Here is a 13,737-nt window from a genome sequence, read left to right as displayed (position 1 = left end):
TTTCATCACTGTCTAACACCCTCTTCTTTTTTTTCTGTGCTGGAGACTGAACTCGGGGACTCACACATGCCAGGCAGGTTTTCTAATTCTGAGCTACATCCTCAGCCCTTTTTAATTTGTTATAGGGTCTTACTAAATTGCCCAGGCTGGCCTCACACTTGCCCTCCTCCTACCTAAATCTTTTGAGAAGCTGGGATTACAGGCCTGTGTCACTGTACCTGGCTCTTGTTTCTCTTTCTTGCCTATTTCTCCCACTAAAAGCAAGTCTGAAACTTGCTTCCAAGCAGAAACTGTCTGGTGCTTGCCACGGTCTCAATGATTGAGCAGCTCCCGTTGCTCAGTGTTCTCAACAAGTCAGCAGGACCTGAACTAAAACAAGAAGTCACTGAGAGGGTTGGCTCTGCTGTCATGACTTTCACATATGACACTTCTAGATTCCGATAGCCAGGAAGCCCTTAGTTGGCACCCAGCTAAGCCCACCATTCAGGACCTGTCTGAGCACTCTGAGGATGAGGATGGTCCAGACTGGGATCCTGTGTGGCCTTTCTGCTCTGTGTGAGTGGTCGGACTGGTGATGGGGCACCAATGCCATGCTGGGAAGAAAAAAAATTTTTGATGGTGCTAGGGATTGAAGCCAGGGGCCTTGTGCATGTGAGGCAAGCACTGGACATTGTTTTAAGTAGAAGAAACTTCCAGAGCTTCCTATCCTTTGTGAAGTACTTTTTTTTTTTTTTTTTTTTAAAGAGAGAGAGAGAGAGAGAGAGAGAGAGAGAGAATTTTAATATTTATTTTTTAGTTTTTGGCGGACATAACATCTTTGTATGTGGTGCTGAGGATCAAACCCAGGTCTCACGCATGCCAGGCGAGCGCGCTACTGCTTGAGCCACATCCCCAGCCTGTGAAGTACTTTTTAATAAGCAATCACAGCCACAACAGCTCATGTCTTCACATTGGGTGGGGATGGTGTGTCTCTGGGCCCACTTCTGCTTCCCCTGGCCCACGTCTCCTCGTGTCATGCAGGGCCCAGAAGAGGTGGCCCAATTCCGCTCAGCCACTTGGCCTCCAGCCTCGAATCCTCTCTGCTTCAGCTTACTGGAGGTTCTGCTGGCCCTTTCGGGGTGCCAGCTGCATGCCTTTAGTCCATATGGGTGCCAGGGTGGACCTGGGTCAGAGCTGGTTAAGGGCATAGGTTCGGGCTGTCCTGAGGGCAGCTTCCAGGTCTGTGGTGCTTCCAGTGCCCTGGGCCACCACTCGAGAGCCCCAGGCCTTGCCCCCCATGTGGCTGCACACGGCCAGCGCCCATCCCTCTGCCGTGAAGGTGGGTGTGGCACCCTGAGGACAGAATCAGAAGGGGAAGGGATACACAGCAGCCCTCGCTGCCAGCCTCCACTCAGCGGACCCGCAAGAGTGGCATCCTGGTGACCAGCAGCCCCTCTATAGCTGTGGGCAGAGGCTGATGACCATCTGTGACTTGGTGCAGGGAAGTGAGCCTGGGAGGGGTGGGGATTAGGGAGTCCCACAGTGTCTTCTGGGGCAGCAAAGGGCTATCTTTAGGGAAAAGGAAACTGCCCTATGCCCATTCTGGGATGTCCCCTAGGCACCTCCACTCAGCCCTGACCTTCTTGTCTGGGAGGAATAAAAGATACAGAATCAGAGAGCTGGACTAGGAGCTGCCAGGGGTGGGGTGCTCTCCCGCTTCCCTTACCTGAGCCACCTGACAGGCACACAGCACGTTGCCCACTGGCTGGGGGCTGAGAAGGAGCACGGATGTGCTGGGGGCCTGTGCGCACAGCTGCCGCACCACCTTCACCAGCACCTGGTGAGAGGACACAGGGGATTGCCTAGCTTCCTAGACTCTCAGATACCTCCCAGCCAGGACCGTGTCCTCCTCGGGCCCTGAGGCAGCCCCCAGTGCCAGCACTCACTGATAGGGACTCAGCAGGGACTGTGTCCACTATCAGAGGCCCCTTCGTGTGCCTCTTGAGCAGCTCCTCGGATTTCTTTGCAGCCTGTGAGGCAAGAAGGACAGTAGAGGGGTCAAGCTGAGAGCCAGATTTCCCATCATCCCACCTCAGAATTAAGCCCCAGTCCAGATCCCCATGTGCTTCTGTGCCCTCCCTCAGTGAAGGTCATCAGCTCTGAGTGGTGGTGGCAGCAGGGGCTCTGCCAAGGATGTCCTCATTTTTTGTGCTCCACCTACGTCCTTCCCGCCTGCCTTGCCTCTTCCCTTTCATCATAGCTCTAGGCCCCTACAAATAAGTCACTGAAGGTGACAGGAGGAAGGCTGAGCACAGATGGACCAGGAGGGGAATGACAGTCACAGGGCAATGCAGGTTCAATGGTGTTAATCAAGTTAGGTTTCCTGGAGGAAAAGCTGGGGGAAAGACAGTTTAGCAGAGAGAAAAATGGGGACACAGTTTGAGATGGCTCCTGGCTGGCAGGTGAAGGAAGCAGTGGTCACCAGCCCCTTCCCCTTTGTCCCTGCATAGGCTTTGACTTGCCTCCCACCACCCCAGCCTTTTTAGGGGAAAGCTTCTTGGGGTTCACAGGGGCGTGGCCACACCCCCTCTTACCTGGCCCATCTCCAGCTTGCGGATGGCTGTGTTGGCGCGACGCTGGAGCACCTTCAATGTGGCCTGAAGCTCCCGCCGCTGCCATTGGGGCATCGTGGCAGTGTCCACAGCCTGTGCCAGGGTGTGTCATTTTACCCTTTCCCCGGGTCATGCCTCTGAGGCAGGGAGCAGCAGGGATGGGGCGGACACCTCACCCTCCCTGCAGACAAACCCCTGGAGCCCAAACCAACTGGAGTGCTGGGTAGAGACTGGAAGGGTCCAGGGAAGCCCGGGAAGGGAACAGGACCAAGAGAAGGTGGGAAACAGCTCCCTTATGGGGATGGTCCCTACCTCCGTGAGCCGTCCCATGTCCTTGGATAGCCGCTGTGCCTCCCCCAGGTCCTGGGTGCCCCGACTCAGCCGCTCTGTGGCTGCTTCCACCTCCTGGGTGAGGCTCTGGCCCACTTCTCGGGCCTGCAGAGAGGAGACAAGATGGTCAGAGCTTCCAGGCTTACTGTCACCTCCCTAGGACAGGGGCTTGCAGCTGGTCAAGGTCAAATTAGAAATATTTAACAGCCAAGAGCTCATCAAGGTAATAGCACCAAATAATCTTACCAGGTGCCAGTTGCCAACAGCTGGCCTGGCCACACCAGTGTGCGAATATGAACATTGGTTCCACTGTGGGGCATCCCTGAGCCCAGCAGTGTTGGCTGTGTGTGTCCCCTGCCCTCCCTGTCCACACCTGGAGTCTCCTGGGCCTACTGGTGCACTGACCTGCTTGGCCTGCTCCCCGGTGACGGCCAGCAGACGAGTGGTGCCTTTGGTGAGCTGGTGCTCTCCAATGATAACCAGGTCCCCCACATCCCCTGTGCGTAGCAGGTGCCTATGGGAAGGAGGAGGCAGGACAAAGTCAGAAGGGATTATTGGAGAGAAGGGAGAAGCCTGAGGCCCAAGTGGAGGTGTGGTGGCTCCAAAGACCATAGAAAGGTAAAGATCTAGGGCCCCGGGTCAGGGCAGCAGAGAGAGACTCACGTCCCACAGCAGAGCTCCACGGAGGTCTGCAGTGCAGCCTGGGAGGCGGGGTCCAATGCACGGGCCACGGGTACCCCCACGGACACCACCCGCACTGGGTCTGGGTACACCTGAGGGTTAAGAGGGGACAGGCCTATAATTGCCTGTAAAGGACAAGGAGGAAGCCTTCTGGATATGACTGAAGGGAGCAGGCCATCTCCATCAACTGACCTCATCCAGACAGCGCAGGCCAGGGATGTGGGCAGTGAGTGCCAGAGGTACCTCCTCCATGTATACAGCCTCGTCCTGCCCCACGGCTTCCTGCACAGTATCTTCTATTCTCCGGAGCTGCTCTGGGGTCAGTGGGACCTGGAGGGTTGGGGGAAATGGACATGGAAACAGGCATTAGCCTTATCCTTGTAACTAATGCATTAAGGAGCAGTTGATGTTCACTGAACTATCCCCAGGTTCTATAACAGTGGCTGGCACATAATAGGTTCTCCATAAACGTTGGTAGAGGAATAATTATCTTCCTTAGAAGGCCACCTGGGAGTTGGGCCTACTGGAAGCTGCAGCCCTTTCACTGGGCATCAGAAGTTGATGAAAATAGCAACTTCTGTCCTTAGAAAACTTACAAGAGGCCCAATGGGAGAGAAATATAGCTGAGGGCACTACAGGAGCAAGGGGTCAGCAGGTAGGACTGGGAGTCGTCAATGAGTGCATTTTGGTGGAAGGATTAGAGCTGATGGGTAGAGAGGGAGAAGGGGAACAGAGAAGGGAAAAGGCAGCCCAATGTAAAGAAGAATAGCTAGGGTGACAGTGGGAATAAGGTAGGTGGGTGGCTGGAGGTGAAGGGAGTGTCCCTAGCTGCAGCCTGCAGAACCCAACATCAGAGCTGGGAGAGGCCCACTGTCTAGTCTGGTCAATCCCGGCACACTGGACTGTCTTTCTCTAAACCACTTGCTTTATATAAAGCCTGTCTTCCTGTGCCTGGCTCACCTGGGTGGCCACATCAAAGCGCAGTCGTTCTGGATTGAGATGGGAGCCCCGCTGCTCTGTGTGGGGGCCCAAGGTTTGCCGCAGAGCCCAGCTCAGGAGGTGGGTGGCCGTGTGCTTCTCCATGCAGCCCAGACGCCAGGCCTGTAACGCTTTTGTCATTCAGGCTCCTGAGTGAGGATGGGGCCTGGGGAGGTTGAAGGGGTCACAGATATTGAGCATAACTGGGCTGGGGTCCTTACCTTATCCACATGAAGCTGCACCTGGTCCCCCACTTGCAGGCATTCAGGGGCCACTGCCTCATGCAGGACAAAGCCCCCGAAGACTTGGGCCCGGGCCACAGGGAACAGCACATCCTGAGGGAGAGCAGGGCCAAGATGCGGGAGCGTTGCTTGTGTCTTCTCCCTCCCTTTGGCCCCCATCCAGGCTTAGGTCTGCCTCCACAGAAGTTAGCCTAGGGTGGGGAACACTCACCTGCTGTCCCGCCCGCACCAGGTAGCCTCGGTCAGAAGCCTGACCCCCCTGTTCAGCATAGAAGTTGGTCCTGTCCAGGAGGAAGCCACAACGCTGGCCTGCCCCCACAGAAGCCACAGCTGTCCCGTCCTCTGCATACAGCCGCAATACCTGGGCCTCACAGGTTCCAAACTCTGCCAGGGTGCAGAAGGGTTATCTGTGGTAGGCCGTGGCTGGGGATGTGGAATGTGGGTCTGTGACTTGAGGCCAGCAGGCACCAGGCTGGGGCCGCAGCGACCCCTGGTGTCTAGCCTGGGGAATGCATAAGGGCTGGGAGCCATCATCTTTGATGTCCTCCCCAATCATGGTCAGGCAAGCTTGTGGCCACCGGCTTGGGTCCAGGCTCTCACCATAACCCCCATCAGGTTGCAGGGAGTAGCTATACTTGGGGCTGTCGTCGGTTGGGGGCACCCCTTGGCGTTGCAGCTCCCCCAGTGCATGGATATTGAGGTACAGTCCTTGCTCTTGCTCTGGCTCAGTGCGCTGAGCCCGGTGCTGTAGGACCCATGCATGAAAGAAACAAGTACAGAGAATGCCATGGGACTTGTGCCTTGGAAAGCCCTGTCCCCACGGACTCTGCAGAGGGGTATGGAATAAGACCTCAGGGCTTGGTTGGCTGGTGGACCCTCCCTCACGCAGGCTCCTTGGGCCGGGCCTTCCTACACACCACCCCTGGAGCCCCCTCTCTAGGATGCTGTTCTGGCCTCTCCTCTTCTTCTCCGTTCAGCTTACTGCCAGCTAGAGTTCTTCTCCATAGGCTCTGAGCAGGGGCTGAGCTTTCTGTTCCATCATTCCCATGGATGAGGGGACAGACTATCTCAGCCTCTGGATTCTTCTCAATAGCTATAGATCTTGCCCCAGGAACTCAGGGCTGGGGAAGAGGCTGACATGTCCCAAGAGAACCAGAACGGGGGTGCCCCAGCTGTACCTGGGCCTCCTCCTGGGCCAGTCGTTCCAGCCCTGCAAAGTCCAGCTTCACTCCCTTCTCCTGCAGCATCAGCTCCACCAGGTCCAGGGGGAGCCCCAGGTCCCCAGAGAGTGATAAGGACCAGGCCACTTCGGCTTTAAGGAAGGAGGACAGAGTGTTGAGGAGGACAGAGGTACAGCAAAGGAAGGGGAGAGACATAAGGGAGAAGTAAGGGGCCAGGGCTTTTCTAAGCACATAGAGACAACCATGTGCCAAGCACAAGTGCCCCCTCCCTGTACAAGGGACTCCTCAATGAGGGGTCACCTTCAAGCTTCATTTCCAAGGCTGGAGCTGGGGTATTTAGAGGAGTGGGGAGGCTCCGCCTAAGCATGCAGGCCCCCTTGGATCAGAGGGACATGAGGCAGGGCTGGCTGGGTAATGCAGGGTAGGGAGACGTGGAGTGAGTTGACTGCTGTGGGGACAGGAGAGGAGGCACAGGGAGGCAGGATGTGGACAGGAGCCACAGGACTGGCCCAGAGCTCCTTCCCCTCCCTACCTTGGAGTGTCTGGGAACTCCTCACACTCCAGCTAGGTACCTTACTCACCAGGGAACAAATCAGAAGGTCCCAGGCGCCTCAGAGCTTGGTCAATGATCTGCCGGCCCCGCTGCAGGGAGGCCAGGAAAGCGGCCTCATCCTCTGACACTAGGTTGGCTATCTGAACAGGGCAGGGCAGGAGTGGAGCTGGGTCTCCTTGGAGGGGGATCTCTCTCCACAATCTCCCATCGTCCCTCCCTCTCCACCCGAATCTAGTACCTGTGCCGCGTTCTTCTGCAGTTCAGGATAAGCGTTCCCCTAGGAAAGGTAAAGAGGGCTGAGGAGGCCTGATGGGCAGCCAGCCCACCTTAGGCCTCCCTGAGGACAACTGCCCTGGAGGCTCAAGCCCTCTGAGGGACAGGGGAAGGGACATATATAGGCCACTGGTTGTCCTGTGGGTTGGGAATAGAGGCAGAAGGGAACCCTAAGGTCAAAGGCTCAGTGGCCTGGGCCAGGACCCTCAGGCAGCCTCCTTGCCTCTTGTAAGCAACTCTGGCAGAGAGGATGCTGGGCTGGACACTTAGGATGAGGAACCCTGGGGACCCAGGCTCAGGGGTACTAGCTGGGCTCAGTCGTAGGGTCTTTCAGGGCCTAGGGAGGCCTTACCAGTGTCTCCACCACCACTGGCACCAAGCTGCCCAGGAAGCCAGGTGGTGCCCGTAAGACCTCCGTGGAGAAGCGCACAGCTCGCCGAAGAATCTGACGAAGAACCAACCTAGCGGGGTTCAGAGCCCAGATATGAGCCCCCAGCAGCCCCTGATCACAGTAAGCCCTGTCCCCCATTTGTCTTGTGCTCTCCACCTGACCCACTGTTCCATGTCCTTCCCTCCTTGCCCTGTAGCCCCCAATAGCTCCTGCCACTCTGTGGAGCCCTTCCAGACTCACGGGGCACCTGACATTCCTGGGGAGACGCCATCAGCAATGCAGACACTGAGTGTGCGGATGTGGTCAGCCACCACGCGATATGCTGTGTCTATGCGTCCCTCGTCTGCTGCTCCTACCCGGCCTGAGTAAGGGGGTGCCCCACAGCTCTGGAAAACAGGAGAGGAAACATGCTGTTGGCCCTGCCTGATCTGCCCAGGTAGATGTTCTTCATTGATTCCACAGCATCAGCCCTCAGCCCTACAGTCACCCACTTCCAGAGTGGGCTTCTGGAGAAGCTACCCAGGTGAATGAGAGCTAGTCCTGCCTACATGGGGCTTACATCAGCATTAACAGTGATCATGGCTGTGATCACTTACTGAATTTCTACTCTCAGAACTGGGTGCCTCATTGAAAAATGACATCATCCTACAAATAGCCCTGTTCAAGAGGTATTATTACCTTTAAAAAGAGGAAACTGAGGCTCAGAGGAGCTAAGGGACACAGGCCACAGAACTCATCAGGTGCAGATCTGACCTCTGAAGCAGGCCTTACAATCTACACATGGGAGTGCTCGCTGGATTCCACCCCTTCCCCAGGCTTCCTCAAAACAGTAAACAGCCCTGTCACTCACTACTGGCAAGTCATTAACCCTGCCCCTCCCTATCTGATCCCTCAGCGGGTCCTTTTCTTCTACCTCCATGAGAACTCCCCAATCAATCTGCTTTTTCTATTTCCGCTGCTGCCACCTTCGTTGTGCCCCATGGTGTCTTGACTGGCCTGCTAATGGCCTCCTAACTGTTTCTTGGCCATTACTCTTATCACCCTTTAGCCCGTGATCCACACAGCAACAAGAGTGGCCCTTCAGAAGCGTGCGTATCTGGGACCTGTAACTCCACACCCCAGTCCTTTTCACCACAGGTGGAATAAAAGCCTCACTTTGGACTTCAAGGCCTCACAAGATTTGACTCCTGCTTTCTTCTCTGCGATGGGTTGTTTGCTAAAACAGTCCTTTCCCGAGCACACAGCACTTTGTGATGAAACTACAGCTACTTCCCATGGAAGGACAGAATCGATTTCTCCATTGCGTCTGAAGCTGGCCTTGTGACTTGCTCTGGTCAATGGAATATAGTGAAAAGGACACCATCCCAAGCCTACACTTCTGCTTTCCTTCCCGGAACCTTGCGGAACTGTGATGTGAACAAGCCTGAGCTAGCCAGCTGGATGATGATGGACATACAGCCCATTCACCCCAACTGGAAGTCAGCCAAACCCCGAAACAGAGCTGCCTCATAGTTGAGCACAGATGTATGGTGACCTCACACAAGACCAAAAGAATGACCCAGCTAACCAACAAACAGCCTGCCTCAGACTCATGAGCTCAATGGCAGTTATAAGTCAAGGAACATTTGGGTATTTTATTATATAGCAAAAATCTAACTGACACGTGGCCAGTTACATCTCCTGTGACTCTACTTTAGCAGGCTGCCCGTCTTTGGTCCCTGGTACATGTCAAGCCTTTTCCTGCCTCAAGGATTTGGTACCAGCTGTACCCTCAGCCTGAAATAATAAACTTCCTGTTGCTGACTCCTCTTTTAGGTTTCAGTTCAAAGGTCATCTCTAGTGAGCTTTTTCCACATACCTCATCTAGTATTCCTTGGTATCCCCCTTGATTACTATCAGCCATGTTTATCACTTGTTTACAATTTGTAACCTATAATCTTATTTGTTCATATATTTATTTATTGTCTTTCATACTAGCGGGTAATCTCTGCGATCTCTCTGTTTATGGCTGTATCCTCTGTACCAAGCACAAAGGACTCAACACAAAGTAGGCCTCAACTCAGTGTTTGAAGGAAGGAAGGAGTTAGAAGCAACATCAAGGAACAGTGAATCTCAGCCTCATGTTTGAAACCCTGGGATTCTTGGCTGGTTATTGTCCCCACGTGTTGGTGTTGGAAATACTCTGAATTCTCAACAAAGATGACAAGCCAGTGGGGCTGAGCGCTAGTGACAAGCAGGTCAGAGAGCTTCTGGAAGGGCAGAGGTAGGCTCACCTGGTGAATGGCATGAAGAAGTGGGGAGAAGAGGTCAGTGTCATAGGTGGAGCACCTGCCTTGCAACACCGCCACCAGCCTTTCCAGGCCCATTCCTGTGTCCACGTGCCGATGGGGCAGGGGCTGTAGGCTTCCATCGGCCTCTCTGACCAGGGAAGATGTACAAGATGAGGTTAATCAGGATACAGGTTCGAGGCAGATGCCCAGGTGGAGTAAGGAGAAGTCCAAGGAAGTTAACACTGGGAGGAACAGGATACTTCTGCCCCCCACCCCCACCCAGTGGACATGACAGTGGCCTTGAGTCCTGTCCTTTCTTATACGGTACTAACTCTACCCTCACCGTTGCCTGGACCCAGACATCCCCCAGTAGGAAAGAATTTTTTGCCTTTAGAAATACATGTCAAGGCTAGAAGAAAATCTTGAAGAGCATTAAGTTCAACTCCATTGTATCCAAACAGACCAGAGACTAGTTTAAATTGGCATGGACAAAGACTAGGATTGAATCATTCATTATCTGAAAAGTATTTAAAAATATGTCTGATACATACTAAGTGCCTTTTAAGTGTGTGTTTTTATAAAAAGTGGATGAGTCTTCAGACTACTACCTTTATTTAAAAATATTTTTTTTAGATGTTGATGAGCCTTTATTTTATTCATTTATTTATATGTGTCGATGAGAATCAAACCCAGTGCCTCACACATGCTAGGCAAGCACTCTACCACTGAGCCACAATCCCAGCCCCTGACTGCCACCTTTTTAACCTCTAGCCGAGAATTCTCCTGCTTCAGCATCCCATTACCTGTTGTGCTGCATGAATACCAAATTCCAAAGTTCCACCAGCTGAGGGGCTCCCACCCCACCAGCCAGGTCATAGTGGATCTCAGTACAGGGCCCACAAGGGCCAGTGTCCCCCATCTCCCAGAAGTTCTCCTGTGGTCCAAAGGAAAGTACACGGTTGGCAGGCACCCTGGGGAGAAAGCCAAGTAAGTGGTGGGAGATAGATTCAGAAGCTGAGACACTTTTGTCATGAGATTCCCTCCTCCAAGTCCCAACTCAGCAAGAAGAGGAACAGGGCTGACCCTGAGACTAAGGACCTATGCTGGCAGTCTGTTTTCCAGTTTAATTTCCCTCCATGAATGAATATAAAGAGGGGACTGACTTACCCTAAGCTGAGCCAGATGTCCCTGCTCTCCAGGTCTGGGTCCAGTCCTGTTTTGGGATCTCCACCAAAGTAGGAGACCCAAAGCCTATCTTCAGGAATCCCATAGACTTGAGTCAGAAGTTCCCAGGCCATGCTGCAAGCCTCTTCCTGCAGCAGAAGAGGGCGGGGGGGATTCAGATCTTAGGTGAAGACAAAACCATTTCCGTTGCCTATCTTGTTTCTGGAATAAATCAAGACCATTTCTGACTCTGAAGTTTATTTTTTTTTCCTGTCCAGAGAGTTTCCCTGTTCATCTGCCTGCCTTCTTTCAAGTTCTAGAATGAATCCCACTTTTTCATGAAATCCTCTACCCACCCTAGTCTGTGGTGACTTTTAATTCCAGTTAGCACCTTAGCACTGCTGTCTGGCCATTTATTCATACGATAATGTAAACACATCCACTAGATGAGAGGTACAGTCCCTGGAGGGCATGGAAACAATCCAATTAGGGAAATGAGGTGTAGTCCCATTATACCTGTTTATCCAGCACTTTGCCTCTACATCTAGTATGAGGCCCTGCCTAAGAAGACAGGGAGGGAAGGTAGAGTTCACCTTGGCCTCTTTCTGGATCAGGTCTGATCTTTTCTTAACTCTGATTCTTTTCTTTTTTTTTTTTTTTTATTGTTGGTTGTTCAAAACATTACATAGTTCTTGATATATCATATTTCACATTTTGATTCAAGTGGGTTATGAACTCCCATTTTACCCCGTATACAGCTTGCAGAATCACATCAGTTACACTTCCATTGATTTACATATTGACATACTCAATATGTTGTATTCTGCTGCCTTTCCTATTCTGATCCTTTCTTAACTCCAGAACTTCCTAGAGACTCACCTTAAAATATTCACCCCTGAAGGCCCAATTGCCAAGCATCTCAAAGAAGGTGTGATGGGAAAGGTCTCGGCCCACATCTGCCAGATCATTATGGCGACCTCCAGCTCGCACACATTTCTGGCTGTTGGCCACACGCCGGTAGCCTGCCATCTCACTTCGAGGATCCACAGTGCCCAGGAAGATGGGCTTGAACTAGAAGCATGTGAAGGGAGAAGGCAGATAACTGCTTAGAAGGGAAAAGTGGGGAGTGGACATAGCAAAAGCTGTTCAGACTGAAGGCCAATTGTGACCTTGAGAGCACAGTGTGGTCTTGGCCTAGGAAGACAACCTGGGAGCCTGTGGCAGCCATCTCTGGTGTGTGTGAAGCACAGCTAGGGACCCTCTACTAGTAAAATAATCAAGAACGATAAATGTACCGTGGCTGGAGACAGTGCACTGAAAGGTGATGCCTTTATCTCAGCGTCTTCAAACACACTCAGTAACTTAAGGGAACAAAACTGATCACAGGCCAGGTGCGGTGGCACATGCCTGTAATCCCAGCAACTTGGAAGCTGGAGGCAGGAGGATCACAGGTTCAAGTCCAGCCTGGGAAATTTAATAAGGCCCTAAGCAACTTAAGGACACCCTGTCTCAAAATTAAAAAAAAAAGGGGGGGGGGTTGGAGATGTGGCTCAGGGGTTAAGCATCCCTGGGTTCCATCCTCAATACCAAAACAAACAAGAAACAAAACAAAACTGGTTCTGGGCACTGTCCAAACTATCAGCATTTAGTCGGCTTTTAAAGTAAACTTCCAACCCGATCCTCAAGTTATAGATGAGAACAACGAAGTCTAGAAAGAGTAAGTGTTGCTCAAAATCAAACAATAGAAAACATTACCGAGAACACAGCTGGTGCTCAATAAACATTAACGGTCAAGTTATCTTTATTCATAACTCCGCTGGATTCCACACCTGCCATTCTGAGACTAAAAACCCCGCCCCTGACCAGTCAAGCCCTCCCCAATCTCTATCTAGGTGTAAGCTCCGCCCCAACGCGTCATCCAACTTCGCCCCGCCCCTTTTCCCCAAAGCCGTGAGCCCCACCCCTCACTTCTTTTGCCCAATCTCGCGGCGCCTTTTTCCGGGCAAACTCACGAACTCCGCCCCTGATGAGTACGGCCCCGCCCCCACCTGGTTCATGCCCGCGTTGACGAACAGCAGACTCGGGTCGCCGCGGGGCCGCACCGAGGCAGAGGGTACTAGGCGGTGGCCGTGGCGATCCCGGAAGAAGCTCAGGAAGGCGTCCCTCACGGCGGAGCTCTGGGCTGGAGGCGGCTTGGTGGAGGCTGGCCGACGGCTGGGGCCTTGCCATGCGGGCGACCTTCGAATGGGCCGCCGCAGCCGCCGGGCTACAGCTGCCACCGGCGCCGCCATCGTAGCTCTGGGCAGCGGCCTCAAGGGATCAAAGAGTGACGTGAAAGGAATCGTGCTTTTCCTGCAGCGGCCTCTGGCGACAGGAGGACTCAGGGCAGCCTCTGCCGAGGTGGAAGTGGTTGGGAAGGAAGGGGACGCTGCAGAAGTTGGAATAGCACAGCGCCTGGCATACAGTGGGCCCTCGATTCACTTAGCATAAAACAAATATTTATCAAGAACGCGCCTCCTATGAGTTATTCATTGATTTAGGCGCTTAGGTATTTTAGTAACAAAATTAATAAAATGTCCAGCCTTCTGAAATCTATATTCTAGCATATTATATATATATATATAAAATATATATATTATGCTTTTAGATTTTGCAAGGTTATAAATGGGGTTACAATGAAGAGGTGTAGATTCAGTTTTGCGTGTGTGTGCTGTGTATTTTTCCAGGCCGAGGGAAGAAGGTACAGAATGCCAAGGGAATATCAGCATTCATTCAAGGGGCATTGAATACTATGTGCCAGGCACAGTTCTAGGCACTTGCCAATTCCCTTTGCCCTTGGCATTGGAGATGGTCATTTTCTCCTTAGAGACTGAAGTAGGCCTTTTGGAGCAGGTTTCTGTCAGAGACACAGAAGGCAAACAGCATCTGCTTCATTATTAATTGCTTAATAACGTTTGGTCTTTTAATTTGCCTGGGGATAAGAGAGAATCCAGGTCACCAGGTCAGAACAAAGCTGTTGGCTGAAAGCTGCAGAGATTGATCTCCAAAGGCTCCCAGATGCCCTGGAGTTTTGTATATTTTGC

At 52.7% G+C, this 13,737-nt stretch overlaps 1 protein-coding gene across 3 annotated transcripts; it reads right to left on the bottom strand.

The window, feature by feature from the left end:
• Positions 1–767: 767 nt before the first annotated feature.
• On the bottom strand, positions 768–12,971 carry Aars2 (alanyl-tRNA synthetase 2, mitochondrial). 3 transcript variants are annotated; one of them, XM_005318619.5, is made up of 22 exons: positions 12,703–12,971; positions 11,534–11,725; positions 10,658–10,803; positions 10,294–10,461; positions 9,494–9,638; positions 7,461–7,606; positions 7,182–7,290; positions 6,795–6,833; positions 6,585–6,696; positions 6,001–6,134; positions 5,423–5,567; positions 5,034–5,206; positions 4,802–4,915; positions 4,563–4,703; positions 3,795–3,932; positions 3,585–3,694; positions 3,327–3,435; positions 2,904–3,026; positions 2,574–2,684; positions 1,926–2,009; positions 1,706–1,816; positions 768–1,332 (listed from the first exon to the last, which is right to left on the bottom strand). In XM_005318619.5, exons 1-22 carry the CDS (start codon positions 12,943–12,945, stop codon positions 1,168–1,170), a joined length of 2,958 nt encoding a protein of 985 aa, XP_005318676.2. In that variant the 5' UTR covers positions 12,946–12,971; the 3' UTR covers positions 768–1,167. The 3 variants fall into 3 exon arrangements, 2 of the variants coding, with proteins under 2 accessions (XP_005318676.2, XP_077876071.1); XR_013425134.1 differs by lacking the exon at positions 3,585–3,694 and having other exon boundaries at positions 1,303–1,332; XM_078019945.1 differs by lacking the exons at positions 768–1,332; positions 3,585–3,694 and having other exon boundaries at positions 1,635–1,816.
• Between the last annotated feature and the right edge of the window lie 766 nt (positions 12,972–13,737).

The sequence above is a fragment of the Ictidomys tridecemlineatus genome, chromosome 8, assembly GCF_052094955.1.
Source record: "Ictidomys tridecemlineatus isolate mIctTri1 chromosome 8, mIctTri1.hap1, whole genome shotgun sequence".
In the NCBI taxonomy this organism is placed as follows: domain Eukaryota; kingdom Metazoa; phylum Chordata; class Mammalia; order Rodentia; family Sciuridae; genus Ictidomys; species Ictidomys tridecemlineatus.
This window is presented reverse-complemented; position numbering and strand designations above follow the sequence as displayed.

Excerpts from the sequence above, each read along its gene's own strand:
- Aars2 (XM_005318619.5), bottom strand. The coding sequence starts at position 12,945 with ATGGCGGCGCCGGTGGCAGCTGTAGCCCGGCGGCTGCGGCGGCCCATT. Across the intron at positions 7,291-7,460 it reads CCAGGAATGTCAGGTGCCCC|GTTGGTTCTTCGTCAGATTC; the intron begins GTGAGTCTGGAA and ends GAACCCCGCTAG. Across the intron at positions 6,697-6,794 it reads TGCAGAAGAACGCGGCACAG|ATAGCCAACCTAGTGTCAGA; the intron begins GTACTAGATTCG and ends TGCCCTGTTCAG.